Here is a 16,178-nt window from a genome sequence, read left to right as displayed (position 1 = left end):
TGTGTGCTGTTTTTCAAAAGACAGAATGAGAGGAACTCGTCGATCTACACGATTGACTGGAGTACCACCCCAGGATGAGGGCATGGATGCCCGTCCTCCCGCATTGCCTAGGGCAATGTCATGCAGGTCTAGTAGGGAAAGAGTGTCAAGGGACCCTAGAAGGTCTTTTGATGCAAGCAGAAGAGGAACAGTGCAGGGAGGAGTGTCAGCTGAGGGGGATGATATGGATGTGGATCAGAGGAGGGATGGCAGTCTTGGTATAAGCATGTCTGAAGAGGGCATGAGAGAGTCACAGGTAGGCACTCAGGCCTCGGGGTTTGTTCAACCACCCCAATACCCACCCTTTTCACAGAATCCTGGGTATTCGATGGGAGGTATATCGGATTACCCCAGTTTTAACCCTTACCCATCTTACATGCCATACCCACCATATCCACAATACCCTATGTACCCACCCCCATCTTTTTATCCAGGTACAGCAAACCCTAACCCAGGAGATGTTGCACCTCCTCCACCACCAGCAGAACCCATAGTCCTAGAAGCCCAAGTACCTAAACCTAGCTCATCTGGGGGGAGCAAGGTCAAGATGACTGATTACTTGAAGTTGGGTGCTCCCCAGTATGAAACAGGCAATGATCTGTTTGAGTACCTCAGAACGGTCAAGATGATTTCAGATGAGTTGGGGGCAGATGACAGCAGAGCCATTCAGATGGATGGGTTCACATTAAAATGCAAGAAAGCCAAAGATTGGTTCAAGAATTATGTGAACCCGAGGTTCGATGGTCTTTCATGGGAGGAGTTCACAAATGAGTTTGTGGGATGGGCTTTCCCTGATAGCTCAAGGGAATTGAAGATGATAGAATTTGAACAGTTGAGACAGACCGATGAGATGAGTGTGGAGGAATTTATAGACAAGTTCTTGGAGCTGTTGCCGTTCGCAGGGCAAACCTTTGACACAGATCAGAAGAAGGCAAGGAGGTATATTATAAAGCTTCATTCCAGGTATTCCTCCTTAATCCAATCCGCAGAAAGGGAGAGCTTCCATGCCATAGTGGACATGGCTCGGAGGATGGAGGCCAGTGCAATAATCGAAGGGAAAGTTAAACAGTCAGTGGCACAGCCTTTAGGTTCCAAAACACCAAGCAGAGTAAAGATGGACAGATCCAAGTCCAAGAAGAGCAAGTTCTGGAACAAGATAAAGTCCAGTCTGGGAATGGGAAGTGGCTCAAGTTCTGGTTCGGGCGGTCATGTTTGTATGAAGTGTAGTAAGCCACACAAAGGAATTTGCCGGGCTGGGATGACTGCATGTTTCAGATGTGGACAAGAGGGGCACATGGCTCGGGAGTGTCCTAGAGCAATTTCAGGAGCACAGTCCCAGCAGACGGGTTCTGGTAGTGTAGCCCAACCAGCAGCTCCAGCCTCGACTCAGGGCAGTGGCAGAGGCAGGGGGAGAGGGGCAGCCTCTTCCTCAGCAGGTTCCCGTGGTGAAGGTCCGTCAGCTCCAGTATGGATCTTCACAATGACTCAGCAAGAGGCAAACACATCCAACACCGTGGTGTCAGGTAATCTCATCATTGGTTGTTCCGATGTGTATGCATTAATGGACCCTGGTGCATCTCATTCTTTTGTTGCTCCGAGAGCAGTTGAGAGGTTGGGGTTGATGATCTCTGGGTTAGGGTGTCCCCTATGGGGGACCCAAGTGTGACCGATCAGTGGCAGAGACAGTCTGCTGATATAGTCTTGTGTTTGTTGAGGATAGGTGCCTTTCAGCCGACCTAGTGGTTCTAGATTTGACAGATTTTGACATCATTCTAGGGATGGATTGGCTATCTACCCATGGTGCTACCTTGGACTGCAGGGACAAGGTAGTCAGGTTCAGAGATCAGGATGGGTCAGAGGTCATCTTCAAAGGAGACAAGAGGGGTACACCTAGAGGTCTAATATCAGCTCTTCAGGCTCATAGGTTGCTTAGGAGGGGATGTCAGGGGTATTTGGCTCATGTGAGAGAGCTTAATAGTCAGATTAGGGAGCCCGCCTCCGTGCCCATGGTCAGAGAGTTTTCAGATGTCTTCCCAGATGAACTTCCAGGACTACCACCTGCTAGGGAGATAAAGTTTGAAATAGAATTGATGCCTGGAACCAGACCAATTTCTATTCCTCCCTACAGGATGGCACTAGCAGAGTTGAAGGAGCTTAAGGAGCAGTTGCAAAAGCTGGTAGATAAGGGCTTCATCCGACCGAGTACCTCACCTTGGGGTGCTCCAGTGTTGTTTGTGAGGAAAAAGGATGGATCCCTCAGACTTTGTATCGACTACAGGCAGTTGAACAAAGTCACTACCAAGAACAAGTATCCGTTGCCTAGGATTGATGATCTATTTGACCAGCTAGCCGGAGCAGGTTCTTTCTCCAAGATATATCTGAGATCCGGGTACCACCAGTTGAGAATAAGAGAAGAGGATGTGCCGAAGACGGCATTCAGGACCAGATATGGGCACTATGATTTCCTTATGATACCGTTCGGGTTAACCAATGCCCCTGTAGCATTCATGGATCTCATGAACAGGGTTTTCAGACAGTATCTGGATCAATTTGTTATTGTCTTCATTGATGATATCTTAGTGTATTCCAGAAATGCAGAGGAGCATGCCCATCATCTGAGGACCATTTTGTAGACCTTGAGGGAACATGGCTTGTATGCCAAGTTCTCCAAGTGTGAGTTCTGGTTGAGGAGCATCTCATTCTTGGGGCATGTTGTGTCAGAGAATGGAATCAAAGTGGACCCCAAGAAGGTAGAAGCTGTGGCTAACTGGCCTAGACCCACTACAGTAACAGAGATCAAAAGCTTTCTGGGTTTGGCAGGTTACTACAGGAGATTCGTTCAGGACTTCTCTAAGATTGCAGCTCCTATGACCAGATTGACCAGGAAGAATCAGAAGTTTAGGTGGACCGATCAATGTGAAGAAAGCTTTGAGGAGCTAAAGAAGAGGTTGACATCAGCACCGGTGTTAGCTTTGCCTAACAGTAATGAGGACTTTACAGTGTTTTGTCATGCATCCCGTGTGGGACTGGGTTGTGTGTTGATGCAGAATGAAAGGGTGATTGCCTATGCTTCTAGACAGCTGAAGAAGCATGAGTTGAATTACCCTACACATGACCTAGAGATGGCAGCTGTAATCTTTGCATTCAAGATGTGGAGGCATTACCTTTATGGGGTTAAATGTGAGATCTTCACAGATCATAAAAGCTTGCAGTACATCCTGAGTCAGAGAGAGTTGAACCTGAGACAAAGAAGATGGGTAGAACTGCTTAGTGACTATGATTGCAAGATTCAGTACCATCCGGGTAAGGCGAATGTTGTGGCAGACGCCTTAAGCCGGAAATCACTTGGCAGTCTATCCCATATCACAACAGAGAGGAGACCGGTGGTGAAAGAGTTTCATAAGCTCATTAATGAAGGTCTACAGTTAGAGTTGTCTGGTATAGGTGCTTTGATAGCCCAGATGAGAGTGATACCTGTGTTTCTGGAGCAGGTGGCTCAGAAACAGCACGAGGACCCAGAGTTAGTGAAGATTGCCAGGACTGTTCAGTCAGGCAAGAATGATGAGTTCAAATTTGACAGCAAAGGGATCCTCCGCTATGGGAAGAGATTGTGTGTACCAGATGACGTGGGTCTGAAGGGAGACATTATGAGGGAAGCTCATAATGCCAGATTGGAGCCACCAAGATGTACCAGGATCTGAAAAGAGTCTATTGGTGGCCAGCTATGAAAAGGGAAGTGGCATAGTTCATGTCAGCCTGCGAAGTATGTCAGAGGGTGAAGCTGGAATATCAGAAGCTGGCTGGAATGCTTAACCCACTGCCGATTCCAGAGTGGAAATGGGAGAATATCGCTATGGACTTCATGGTGGGGTTACCGGCAACATCCAACAGATTAGACTCCATATGGGTGATCGTGGACAGACTGACCAAATCTGCTCACTTCATCCCTGTTAGGAGTGGCTACTCTGTGGATAAATTGGAGCAGGTATTTGTTGATGAAGTGGTCAGGTTGCATGGGGCTCCTGTTTCAATAGTGTCTGATAGAGGACTCCAGTTCACCTCCAGGTTTTGGCGGAGTCTGCAGAATACTATAGGTACTATGTTGGATTTTAGCACTGCTTTCCATCATCAGACGGACGGACAATCAGAGAGGACCATCTAGACAATAGAGGATATGCTCAAAATGTGTGTGCTAGATTTTGGCGGTTCTTGGAGGCAACATCTACCTTTGGTGGAGTTTGCCTACAATAACAGCTATCATGCTAGCATAGGGATGGCTCCATATGAAGCTTTGTATGGAAGGAAGTGAAGGTCCCCTGTTTGCTGGGAAGAAGTAGGAGAGAGGGCCTTGGCAGGGCCTGAGTTAGTAGAGATCACCAGTAGGGTAGTGCCCATTATCAGAGAAAGGATCAAAATTGCTGTCAGTCGACAGAAAAGCTATGCAGATGTCCGCAGGAGGCATGTGGAGTTTCAGTAGGGGGGATTTGGTGTTGCTCAAGGTGTCTTCTATGAAAGGAGTGGTTCGGTTTGGGAAGAAAGGTAAACTAGCTCCACGGTACATCAGACCCTTTGAAATCTTGCAAAAGGTCGGGAATGTATCGTATAAGTTGGATTTATCTGCTTCTATGGAGAGAATCCATCCGGTTTTCCATGTTTCCATGTTAAGGAAGTTTGTGTCAGATCCGGGCAAGGTTCTTAGTGAGCCTGATGTGGAGATCCTAGAAGATCTCACCTATGTAGAACAGCCAGTGCGGATTCTAGACACGCAAATCAGAAAGTTAAGGAACAAGGAAATCCCGATGGTCAAAGTCCTTTAGAATCACCACAATATCGAGGAATGTACCTGGGAGACACGGGAGTCCATGCTCCAGCAATACCCCCATCTCTTTTAAGGTATGTGTTATAGGTTTATGTGCTTCTTGGTGTTTTATGCTATGCATGTGTTGCTTGGTGAACATTCGGGGACGAATGTTCTTAAGGGGGGGAGAATGTAATACCCGGCTAGACTCCGGTATTGGAATTCCTACCGTCCGGTGGAATCCCGGATGTCGGAAACCTCTAGAAGGGTAAAATCATATTTTTATAAAATATTTTCATGTATTTTATGATCTTAAGTAAGAAAGAAATTGAGTTTTGAATGAAAATAACCATAGAGGGAAATCCAGGTTCGGCCGCCGAACATGCATGAGTTTCGGAGTCACCTTTGGCTTCCGAAGGTGGCCTGGCCAGCCACCTACAAGAAGCCCCATGGCCGAAAATGGGGGAGTTTTCTCCCCCATTTCCAGCCAGAGGTGAGTCCATGCCCTCCTATGGTTGGTTTTGATGATTTTCCTCAAATCTTTCAAGTTTTAACAAGTGTTTACTTGGTTTTTGAAGTTTTTGGAGCTAAGATCAAGTTGTGGAGCTTGATGTTAAGTTTATGGTTAATGTATGTTATAATGTGTTGCTATGATGTTTTGTTGGGGTATAGTTTAGTTGTAAGCCCCTATATGCTGGAAAATGTGTTTATGCATGTTGTAGAATAGCTAAATGCATGATTTGAGGGTTTTGGGAGGCAAAAATGTGCATAAGGCTCGAGTTCTGCCATTCTGGAAGAACTCAGGTTCGGCAGCCGAAGGCACTTTCGGCCGCCGAACCTGCCTATGGTGGCATGTTTTGGCTGCCGAACCCTGCCCCCGAAAGTTGGACTTTCGGCTTTGGGAGGCAGTTTCGGCTTTGGGGGGCAGTTTCGGCCGCCGAACATGCATGACTTTCGGATTTGGAGGGAACCTTCGGCCACCGAAGGTGCCGCCGAAGGTGCATGACTTTCGGATCTAGAGGAGGGTTCGGCCGCCGAAGGTGCCCTGTTCAGCCTTCCTTTGCCTGTTTTGCATGAATGTTTTGAGGTGTTTTAGGGGGTTTTTGGGGAGTTGTTTAGAGTTATGTTAGTGTATGTTTGGCACCTCATTCGAGTCCACCTGTGTAGGATTGGACCCGAGGAACCGAGGAGCCCAGCAGTGAGTCAGCTGCTATAGAGTAGATCAGAGTCAGCCAGAGGTGAGTAGAACTGAACTATGTTTAAAATAATGAAAGTTTTTAGCATGTTTCATGCATCATGAATGCCACGTCTATATATTAGGTTGTGTAGCATTAGAATTCACGAATATGATACATTGCATAAATTGCTGTTGATGTGGATGGATTTTGGATGAACCATTAGCCCTCAATATGTCTGATGTATAATGAAAGTCCAAGGCTGCCCATGTCCACGCGTCCTGACATTTATTTATGTACGATGATTAATGAAAGTCCAGGGCTGCCCATGTCCACGCGTCTTGGCATTATGTGATGATTATAGAAGTCCTGCGGAGCTCCGTTGAGGGCCGGGCACATTGGATTGTGAGGGTTATTGGTGACAAGTTCATCCTTGATATGAATTGTATGTGTTATGATGCATTCCATGAAAGCATGATTTATGATAATGTTTTATGGTTCTGCTCACTGGGCTTTTTAGCTCACCCCATTCCCTTAAACCCCAGGTTTGCAGGCACGAGATAGTCCAGGAAGTCAGCTAGAGTAGGAAGGTTTTATGTATGTAATAGTTAGTAGTGGACATGAGAAAGAATATGATGTAATGAATAGTATTGAACAGTCATGTAATGTAATGATGTTTATTGAGGTTTAGAGTTGTGCTTGACCCTAGTATGTATGGTTAATCCCTTTTTATATACATGATCTATGTAATGTGTTAATGATGTTTTATGTAAACCAAGCTTAATGTATGTTATGTTACCCCATTGGAGCATTTAATGAGGGATCCAGTGTGAGGTTTATGTTTATGATGATGAGTATGCACAGGTTAAGCTTGGTAAAGGAAAGAAAAAGTTTTCTGTTCTATGTATATGTATGATCATGTATGGGATTTAACAGGTATACAGGATGTATGTTATACTTGCTACGGGTCCCGGCGACCTTAAGTCGATCTGGATCCTAGTGCCGGTAGCGGTCCGAATTTCGGGTCGTTACAGAATAGGTTCCAACAGGACAGTCTGTATTGAAAGTATCATAACTTATTTTGTAATCATTGAAATTAAGCCTAACATATACCAAATGAAAGATAAGACAAAAAGGTAAAACTTTCCTGAAGAGACCAAATTCAGAATCTGTAGTTAATTGTATGTAAATTGCTAGTGAACTTAAATTGGTCACAGGGGATTGTGCATCCGGAATAGTCTGTATCACTTAGACCATTACCAATGATTTACTCAATAAAATGAATTAAGACTAGTGCCAAATGAACCCTGATAAGTATACCTAAAACTTTGTACAAGAAAGTTAAGCTTGAATCTATGTGTAAATGTATGCATATGATATATTTTGTTAGATTAAAAATAGATACCAAAATTGTACTGATTAGAACCTGATTGAGCAGCATGCAAAGAAAAATTCATAACTTAAGTTAGGAAGGTCAAAATTAGATGTAATATATCTTGTTAGAAAGCTAAGGCATAAATACATAGAGTTCATGAAGAAAGGTGAGTCTAATTTTGTCCACAAAATACTTAAAAATGTGATACAATCTCAGGCAGAAACAAACCTAAATGTAAATGTTGACCTAAAAAGGATTGACATGCTAGTTTTGCAGCCAAATTACGCACATGCTAGCTTGACATGCCTTCTTTATGCACATGCTAGCTTAGTAGACTAAAACTTTACACACATGTTCTTGATGAAATAGTAATATGTTTATGGCTGAATAATATGCTCATGAGTGAATATGGTCTATTACACACATATGTATGCTCTTAAGGACTCTTTTTATTGATGTGCTTGCTTATGAATATATAGTTCGACATATTTGCTTGTTTCAACATGTTAAGTATCTAAATGAATAATTTTAATACCAATAAATATTTAACATGTAATTATGCATTATTGGCCCTAGTAAACCTCAGTGGGAGTCATAGATAGCATAAGGTTATGGCATGCCATATACAGTTTAGCAGTACTGTGCTCTAATGGGCTACATGATATGATATTTTCGACACATTACGTGTCATATAGTTTCCCGGATTTTTAGCCATACAAGCACAACATTCGGCCCCCAGGCTATACAGTTTGACACTTTGTGCTATATAAATACAGTTTTTCCTTATCTAGCTAGTTGATCCTACGAAGAGTTTATAAGAGCTAAGATTTAATTATATGACTTGTTAATGCCTTGCTAGCATGCACATAAGATGGTTACCAAAATATGAATGACCTTACAGTTATAAAATTTCATGACCTAATTTGTCCATTTTTCACCCACTGACATATAAAGTTTTTACTCATTTTCTAAAAGTATTTCGTTGTAACTATCATGAGTATTCCTACTTATATTTGAATGTATATATATTGTTATTCACCCATTGGGCATAAGCTCAGTGCATTGGACTTTTCCATGCGCAGGTAATAGATAGAGGAAGCAACAGTTAGGAGGTCTGGTTCTGCATCAGCACGGAGACATCATCATAACTAGTTATTGATAGGTTTTGTACAGAGGTTGTTTATGTTTGGCATGTACATTAGTAGTCTACCAAGAGTCTGTAAATGAGTGTTGAAAATAGTACGAATATAAATAAATGTGTTTGCTATTTTAAGTTATTATATTCTATTTATGGATTTAATAATGTGAAATGAGCAAATATTGAGATTTTATGACTATTTTTCATAGGTATAATTGGTAATAAACAGGGGAGATTCTTGCAGTTTTACCATTTAAAATTGTTTGGTGAATTAACTTGTATTTAAATAAACTAAATAACAATTTATAATGTAAAAGCTAACTTAAGTCCACGTATATAATTGCATATAATATAGTATGTGGCATCCTTTACTAAGTTATTTTATAGACGGGTAAGAAGTGTTACATTTTTTTTTTGGTATCAGAACAGAGGTTTAGACTGTTATAGGATATAGCATAATTGAATGTACCTGCCAAATGTGTCAAGGTTATGATGTATCTCTGTAAAATTGATGCAGGCCTATTTTGTGCCTTTAATTGTTTACAAAGGATGTCTGAAGAATCACAACGTGCTATGGATGAGGAGGTGGGAAGTCATGCCCCCTCAGAACCTGTTGAGCTAGTAGTTGCATCAGCTCCTCCTAGTGAAGATAGGCCAGGACAGGATGCATTTTTACAACAGCTAGCAGATATGTTTAGACGAGTTTCAGGGTCAGCACCTCAGGTGCTACCACCAGTTGTAGTACATGTGCAGGCTCCTGCTAGACCACCAATAGACAAGCTTAGAAAATATGGAGCTATCGAATTCAAGGGTAGAAGAGAAGATGATGCTCCAACAGCAGAGTACTGGTTGCAACGTACATAGAGAGAGTTGCAGCAGCTGCAGTGCACACCACCAGATAGTGTGGCTTGTGCAGTTGCTTTGTTACAAAAGGAGTCCTATCAGTGGTGGGATGCCACATCACAGACAGTGCAACCTGAGCAACGGACTTGAGAATTCTTTCTGGCTGAGTTTCGGAAGAAGTATATTGGAGATTTGTATCTAGATGAAAAGAGAAGAGAGTTCATGTATTTGAGACAGGGCATGATGACTGTTAGCGAGTATGAAAAAGATTTCATCAGACTGTGTAAGTATGCCCGGGAAATGGTGCCTACAGAGGAAGCTAAATGTAAGAAATTTGAGCAGGGTTTGCATAGTGACATTAGGGTGCTTTTGGCAGCCCATCCCATCAGAGAGTTCTCTACTCTGGTAAATGCAGCATTGAATATAGAAAAGATAAAAGAAGAAGAACAGAGCTGGAAACAGAAAGGACAGTAGAAGAGAGGGCAAACCCAGATACAGGGGCAATCTTCAGCCTTTCAGGCACCTATAAAGAGACAAAGGGGTGCCCAGCCATCAGGGCAGAGTCAGGTACAGAGACAAAGACAGCCACCAGCGCAGAGTTTTGCAGGGAGGTTTGGGCAGCAAACTAGTACTATTGTAGCCAGTTCAAGAGGCGGAGGCAAGGGACAATACCCTGTATGTGAGCACTGTGGTAGAAGGCATTTGGGACTCTGCAGAAAACTGACAGGGGCTTGCTTCAGGTGTGGATCTACTGAGCATCTTATGAGAGACTGTCCTAGGGGACAAGTATCATCAGCACCACCTGTAGAGAGGCATATTCCTGCTGGATCTAGAGGAAAAGGAAATGGTAGAGGTAATCAAACAGGGGTAGCTTCAACCAGTCAGAGGGTGTCTGAAATAGTAGATAGACCAGAATTCAGAACACCTGCTAGAGCCTATGCTATCAGGGCTAAGGAGGACAGGGACTCCCCAGATGTGATTGTTGGTACATTCTCAATCTTTGATAAACCTGTACATGCATTGATAGATCTAGGATCAACACATTCATACATATGTTTACCCATTACAAATGAGGGGAAATTACAGGCAGATTCTCTAAATCAAGATATAATAGTAACCAACCCCCTTAGTCATAGTGTGATAGTGAGTAAAATATATAGGGATTGTCCTATATTCATCCACGGTCATACTTTCCATGGTGATTTGATAGAGTTACCCTTTAGAGAATTTGATGTAATCCTTGGCATGGATTGGTTATCTAGGCATCGGGTAATAGTGGATTGCAGATCAAAAAAATTACATTGAAAACACTTGCAGATCACAATGTTGTAGTTGTAGGGGAGAGGTCAGATTACCTGTCTAATATTATATCAACCGCTACAGTTAGGAGATTAATTAGTAAGGGTTGTGAAGCCTACTTAGTCTTTGCACTTGAAACCAAAAAGGAGAATCCAGGTGTGCATGACATATCCACAGTGTGTGATTTCTCTGATGTTTTTCTTGATGATCTTCCCGAGTTACCACGAGAGAGAGAGGTGGAATTTTCCATAGATGTTATACCAGGCACCACACCTATCTCTATTGCTCCTTATAGGATGGCACCTATCTCTATTGCTCCTTATAGGATGGCACCTACTGAATTAAAAGAGTTAAAAATACAACTACAGGAATTCCTTGACAAGGGTTTCATACGACCTAGTATTTCACCTTGGGACACACCTGTGTTGTTTGTAAAAAAGAAGGATGGGACACTAAGGTGTGTATAGATTACAGGCAACTAAGTAAGGTGAAATTAAAAATAAATACCCTTTGCCCCAAATAGATGACTTGTTTGATCAACTAAAAGGAGCAAGTGTCTTTTCTAAAATTGATTTGAGATCCGGTTATCATCAGTTGAAGATAAAAGAAATAGATATCTCTGAAACTGCTTTTAGAACTCGATATGGACACTATAAATTTCTCGTTATGCCTTTTGGGTTGACTAATGCTCCTATAGCTTTTATGGATCTGAAGAACCGCATCTTCCATCCCTACCTAGATCAGTTTGTAGTAGTGTTCATAGATGATATCTTAATATACTCAAAGACTAAGGAAGATCATGATCAACATTTAAGGATAGTATTACAGACTCTGAGAGAGAAACAACTTTATGCCAAGCTTAGTAAATGTGAGTTTTAGCTAAATGATATATCCTTTTTGGGACATGTTGTGTCAGCTGAAGGAATCAGAGTAGACCCTAAAAAGATAGAAACTATCCTTGAATGGAAACCACCTAAGAACATAGCAGAGCATAGGAGTTTCCTGGGTTTGGCTGGATACTATAGGCGGTTTGTAAAGGGATTTTCAATCATTGCTGCCCCATTGACTAAATCGCTGCATAAAAATGTTAAGTATGACTGGGATGAAAGATGCCAGAAGAGTTTTGAAAAGCTTAAACAGATGCTTATAGAGGCACTTGTCCTTACACAACCAGAGTTGGGTAAAGATTTTGTGATCTACAGTGATGCCTCACATAATGGACTGGATTGTGTACTCATGCAGGAGGGGAAGGTAGTTGCTTATGCTTCAAGACAATTAAAGCCGCACGAAAAGAACTACCCTACCCATGATTTAGAGTTAGCAGCCATAGTCTTTGCATTAAAGATATGGAGCCATTACTTGTATGGAGAAAAATGTTATATTTATACAGATTATAAAAGTTTAAAATATTTACCTATGCAAAAGGAGCTTAACTTGAGATAGAGAAGATGGTTAGAGTTGCTTAAGGATTATGATTGCATTATTGACTATCATCCAAGTAAGGCTAATCTGGTAGCAGATGCACTCAGTAGGAAATCCTTAGCAGCTCTGAGAGTTTTGAATGCTCGTTTATCTTTAGCTAATGATGGGGCTATCATAGCAGAACTAAAGCTGAGACCCAATCTACTTCAACAAGTCCAGGAAGTACAAAAAGGGAATACCGAAATAGCTTTGTGGATAAGACAAGTCCAAGAGGGGAAAAAGCAAAAACATGTGGTTCGGGATGATGGCTATTTGTATTATAAAGGTAGAATATGTGTACCTAATGTTGATGACCTGAGTGTTGGAAAATCTAGAGATTATTGCAACCCAAAGGCGCAGCGGAAAAATAAAATTTCTCGGATTTCCTTTTCCCATAATCCGAATGCTTTGTTTATTTCATAAGAAGGATACGAGACTAACTTGTTAATCTCGTCAAGAAGATACAATGTCAAACTGATGGTGCTGCTTTTTCAAATGAACACCCTCTATGGTATCCATACGAATGTCTTCTATCCTTCTAGAGTGCTAGCTCTCTCAAAGATAGATAGATTATGTACTCCACAATCTGCAATACTTAGACTGAATTTTTCTCAAAAATTAACATCATCTCCACAATTCTTAGAAGGAGTATTTATATATTTCAGTCTTTTATTTTCCCAAAAGAGTTGTGTTCATAATTCACTATCACAATCTCGCAAATACACAAATATCTTATATGATAGAGTCCTTTATCTGTAACAGTTACAGATAAACTTACAGATCTTTTAAATATTATTATCTCATAATAATAAATAATTAATAATTAATAATTAATATTATTAACAATAATAACACTTTATTATTATTATTATTAATTATATTAATGATTAATAATAATAACACTTTATTATTATTAATTATATTAATGTTTAATAATAATAACATTTTATTATTATTAATTATATTAATGGGCTTTTAGCCCATTAATATGTCATAGCACATCAACAACGTTCTTTTGTGTGTGACCCAATAGGCTCACATTAATTGGCAATAGGCCCAGTCCCACAAGACCCATAAGTCATAAGTGGCCTCTAGCAAGACATTATGACAACTAAACTAATATGAGGATCAATAGTCCGATAAAACCTAATAAATAGAACATGTATTAATCCATTTGTCACACGATATCTAGTTTGAACATAAGTCATGGTCAATGTCAAACTTATAATGTTCAAACTTATAATTTCTCGATCTCTAAGTAGACTGATAAATTCAACTGATATTGATCACACTATCAATTCATTTGAGCAAGGCCATGCATATAATACCCGGCTAGTGTTAGTGTATATGCCCTAGGCCATTATCTTGGACCTTTTTGTATGTCGTTTTTGTTATTAATAAAAGAGGTTTTTATCATTATTATTTGTTTGCATGTTACATAATAATGATTATCGTTCCTGGTTACTTATTATTATGTTGATAATAATAAAATATAACTGGTATGATTATTGATTGATAATCATGAGATGATTATGTATATGTTGATATAATTCAATAATCATAAATACTTGTTAGAGAACAAAGTATTGGATGAACCCGCATTGAGATCACTACATGGGTCATTGTCATAAGTGAATCTCAAAGTAGTTATGTCTTAATCCTTTGACTTGAGATTGTCATAGTTTCCAACATAAGGACTATTATGTTTTGACATAACCAAACGTTGTCTTTAATTGGACAATCATAAAGGTTATGATTGAGCATGATAGAAATTATGTAGAGGATAATGAACAATCAAGATAGGATTTGTCCCTCTCTTTGAGAGAGATATCTTCTGGGCCCCTCGATAAGTGAGACTGAGAAATGCATGGCCGTGCTCAAATGAATTGATAGTGTGATCAATATTATTTGAATTTATCAGTCTACTTAGAGATCGAGAAATCATAAGTTTGAACATTATAAGTTTGACATTGACCATGACTTATGTTCAAACTAGATATCGTGTGACAAAGGGATTAATTCATGTTCTATTTATTAGGCTTTATTAGACTATTGATCCTCATATTAGTTGGGTAGTCATAATGTCTTGCTAGAAGCCACTTATGACTTATAGGCCTTGTGGGACTGGGCCTATTGCCAATTAATGTGAGCCTATTGAGTCACACACAAAACAACGTTGTTGATATGCTATGTCATATTAATGGGTTAAAAGCCCAAAGCCAATTAATATAATTAATAATAATAAAATGTTATTATTATTAATCATTAATATAATTAATAATAATAAGTGTTATTATTATTAATAGTAATTATTAATATAATTAATAATAATAAAGTATTATTATTATTAATCATTTATTATTATGAAATAATAATATTTAAAAGATCTACAGTCTATCTGTAACTGTTACAGATAAAGGATTCTATCACATAAGATATTTGAGTATCTGCAAGATTGTGATAGTGGGTTATGAACACAACTCCTTTTAGGAAAAAGAGTTATGGGATAAACACAACTCCTTTTAGGAAAAGGAGTTGTGGGAAAAATACAACTCCTTTTAGGAAAAGGATTTGTGTGAAAACAAAAGACTGAAACATATAAATACCCCTTCTACGAATTGTGGAAGGTACGTGTTTTTGAGAAAAATTCAGTCTAAAAAATTGCAGATTGTGGAGCACATAATCTATCCATTTTTGAGAGAGCTAGCACTCTAGAAGGATAGAAGACGTTCGTGTGGATACCATAGAGGGTGTTCGCTTGAAAAGGCAGCACCATCAGTCCGGTATTGTATCTTCTTAACGAGATTAACAGGTTAGTCTCATATTCATCTTTTGAATTAAACGAAGCACTCGGATTCTGGGAAAGGAAATCAAGAGAGATTTTATTTTCCGATGCGCAATTGGGTTGCAATAATCTTAGGATTTTCCAACAGTGGTATCAGAGCCAACCTGTGCTTTTCGTTTAAATTAATTATGCCATAATTGATATTATATATGCGATATACATTTATTAGAATGGCATGATAATTATGGATAAATGATTGGATCATTTAGAAAATTTTAAATTTTTATTAGAAAAAATTAAAATAAATAAATAATTAAATTTAAAAAAAAAAAGAGAAATCAATTTCTGGAAATCATGTTCACGAGGAACACGATTCTTGTGGCTATGGTCAGCTGCTGTGAATAGTGCGGCAGAAGATGGGCCATGGTCAGCTGCTGTGAATAGTGCGGCGGCGGCTAAGGAAGAAGATGCAGTTGCAAGCCAAATTATGATTTGGTCCCTGCAATTTTGAAGATTTTTCAAACATAGTCTTTTGGACAGAAAATAAATTTTAAATTATTTTATTTTAGTCTTTAAATCAGATTTAAATAACTATGTAAAATAATTTTATTTTAAATTTTATTATTTTGTTATACATTAGTATGAGATACTATGCATGATAGTCTATATATATATATATATATATGTATGCATATTGGATGCTATAATATATATATATGCAAGACAAAATAGTTAAAATTAAAATTGAACCCTCACTCTAAAATTTTAAGTTTTAATACCACCCATATATTAAATATCTATCAAGACTAAGATCACCAAAATGCAGGTTTTGCCAAAGCAAAGTACATTAGGTTATCCTAGTAAGATAGGATGAGTAATGGTTACTCATTTATTTAATTTTGGTTGAACTTAATTAGGCTATCAAAACGGTTTTGGGCCTAAGGCATTAGATTGAGTATAACATGCATTTGACATATGATGTCAATACCTCATAATCTAAGAGTTACATTAGATGTAATTGGTAAGGGGTTACCAACCTAAATAACTTAATTCTAAGCGTCATGCCAAAGCTGACTTAGAATTAGGTGAAATATGGATCTTAGCCTACTAAAATATTATTATTATTTTGAGGGTTATATTTTAGTGGGAGATTATTATCACCTCAATATTAATTTACTAAATTAATTATGTTTGCATATTTTTGTAGATAATTATGGCTGCTAATAACAATTCCACCTTATCACTGCGATCTATCCTTTAGAAGG

At 39.4% G+C, this 16,178-nt stretch overlaps 1 protein-coding gene across 1 annotated transcript; it reads left to right on the top strand.

The window, feature by feature from the left end:
• The first annotated feature begins 9,074 nt into the window (after positions 1-9,074).
• On the top strand, positions 9,075-12,551 carry LOC110629250. The gene is made up of 7 exons (XM_021776164.2): positions 9,075-9,381; positions 9,571-9,773; positions 9,888-10,511; positions 10,631-11,124; positions 11,303-11,535; positions 11,584-12,028; positions 12,167-12,551. Exons 1-7 carry the CDS (start codon positions 9,075-9,077, stop codon positions 12,549-12,551), a joined length of 2,691 nt encoding a protein of 896 aa, XP_021631856.2.
• The last annotated feature ends 3,627 nt before the right edge of the window (positions 12,552-16,178 follow it).

The sequence above is a fragment of the Manihot esculenta genome, chromosome 13 (genome assembly GCF_001659605.2).
Source record: "Manihot esculenta cultivar AM560-2 chromosome 13, M.esculenta_v8, whole genome shotgun sequence".
Taxonomy (NCBI): Eukaryota; Viridiplantae; Streptophyta; class Magnoliopsida; order Malpighiales; family Euphorbiaceae; genus Manihot; species Manihot esculenta.
Note: the sequence above shows the minus strand (reverse complement) of the source record. Positions and strands in the feature narration are given on the sequence as shown.

What these genes read in the sequence shown, in the direction of transcription:
- LOC110629250 (XM_021776164.2), top strand. Translation starts at nt 9,075, where the DNA reads ATGTCTGAAGAATCACAACGTGCTATGGATGAGGAGGTGGGAAGTCAT. An exon ending in AGCAGAGTACTGGTTGCAAC is followed by an intron (nt 9,382 to 9,570) that starts GTACATAGAGAG and finishes ATTTGTATCTAG; the next exon opens with ATGAAAAGAGAAGAGAGTTC. An exon ending in AAGATATGGAGCCATTACTT is followed by an intron (nt 12,029 to 12,166) that starts GTATGGAGAAAA and finishes CTATCATCCAAG; the next exon opens with TAAGGCTAATCTGGTAGCAG.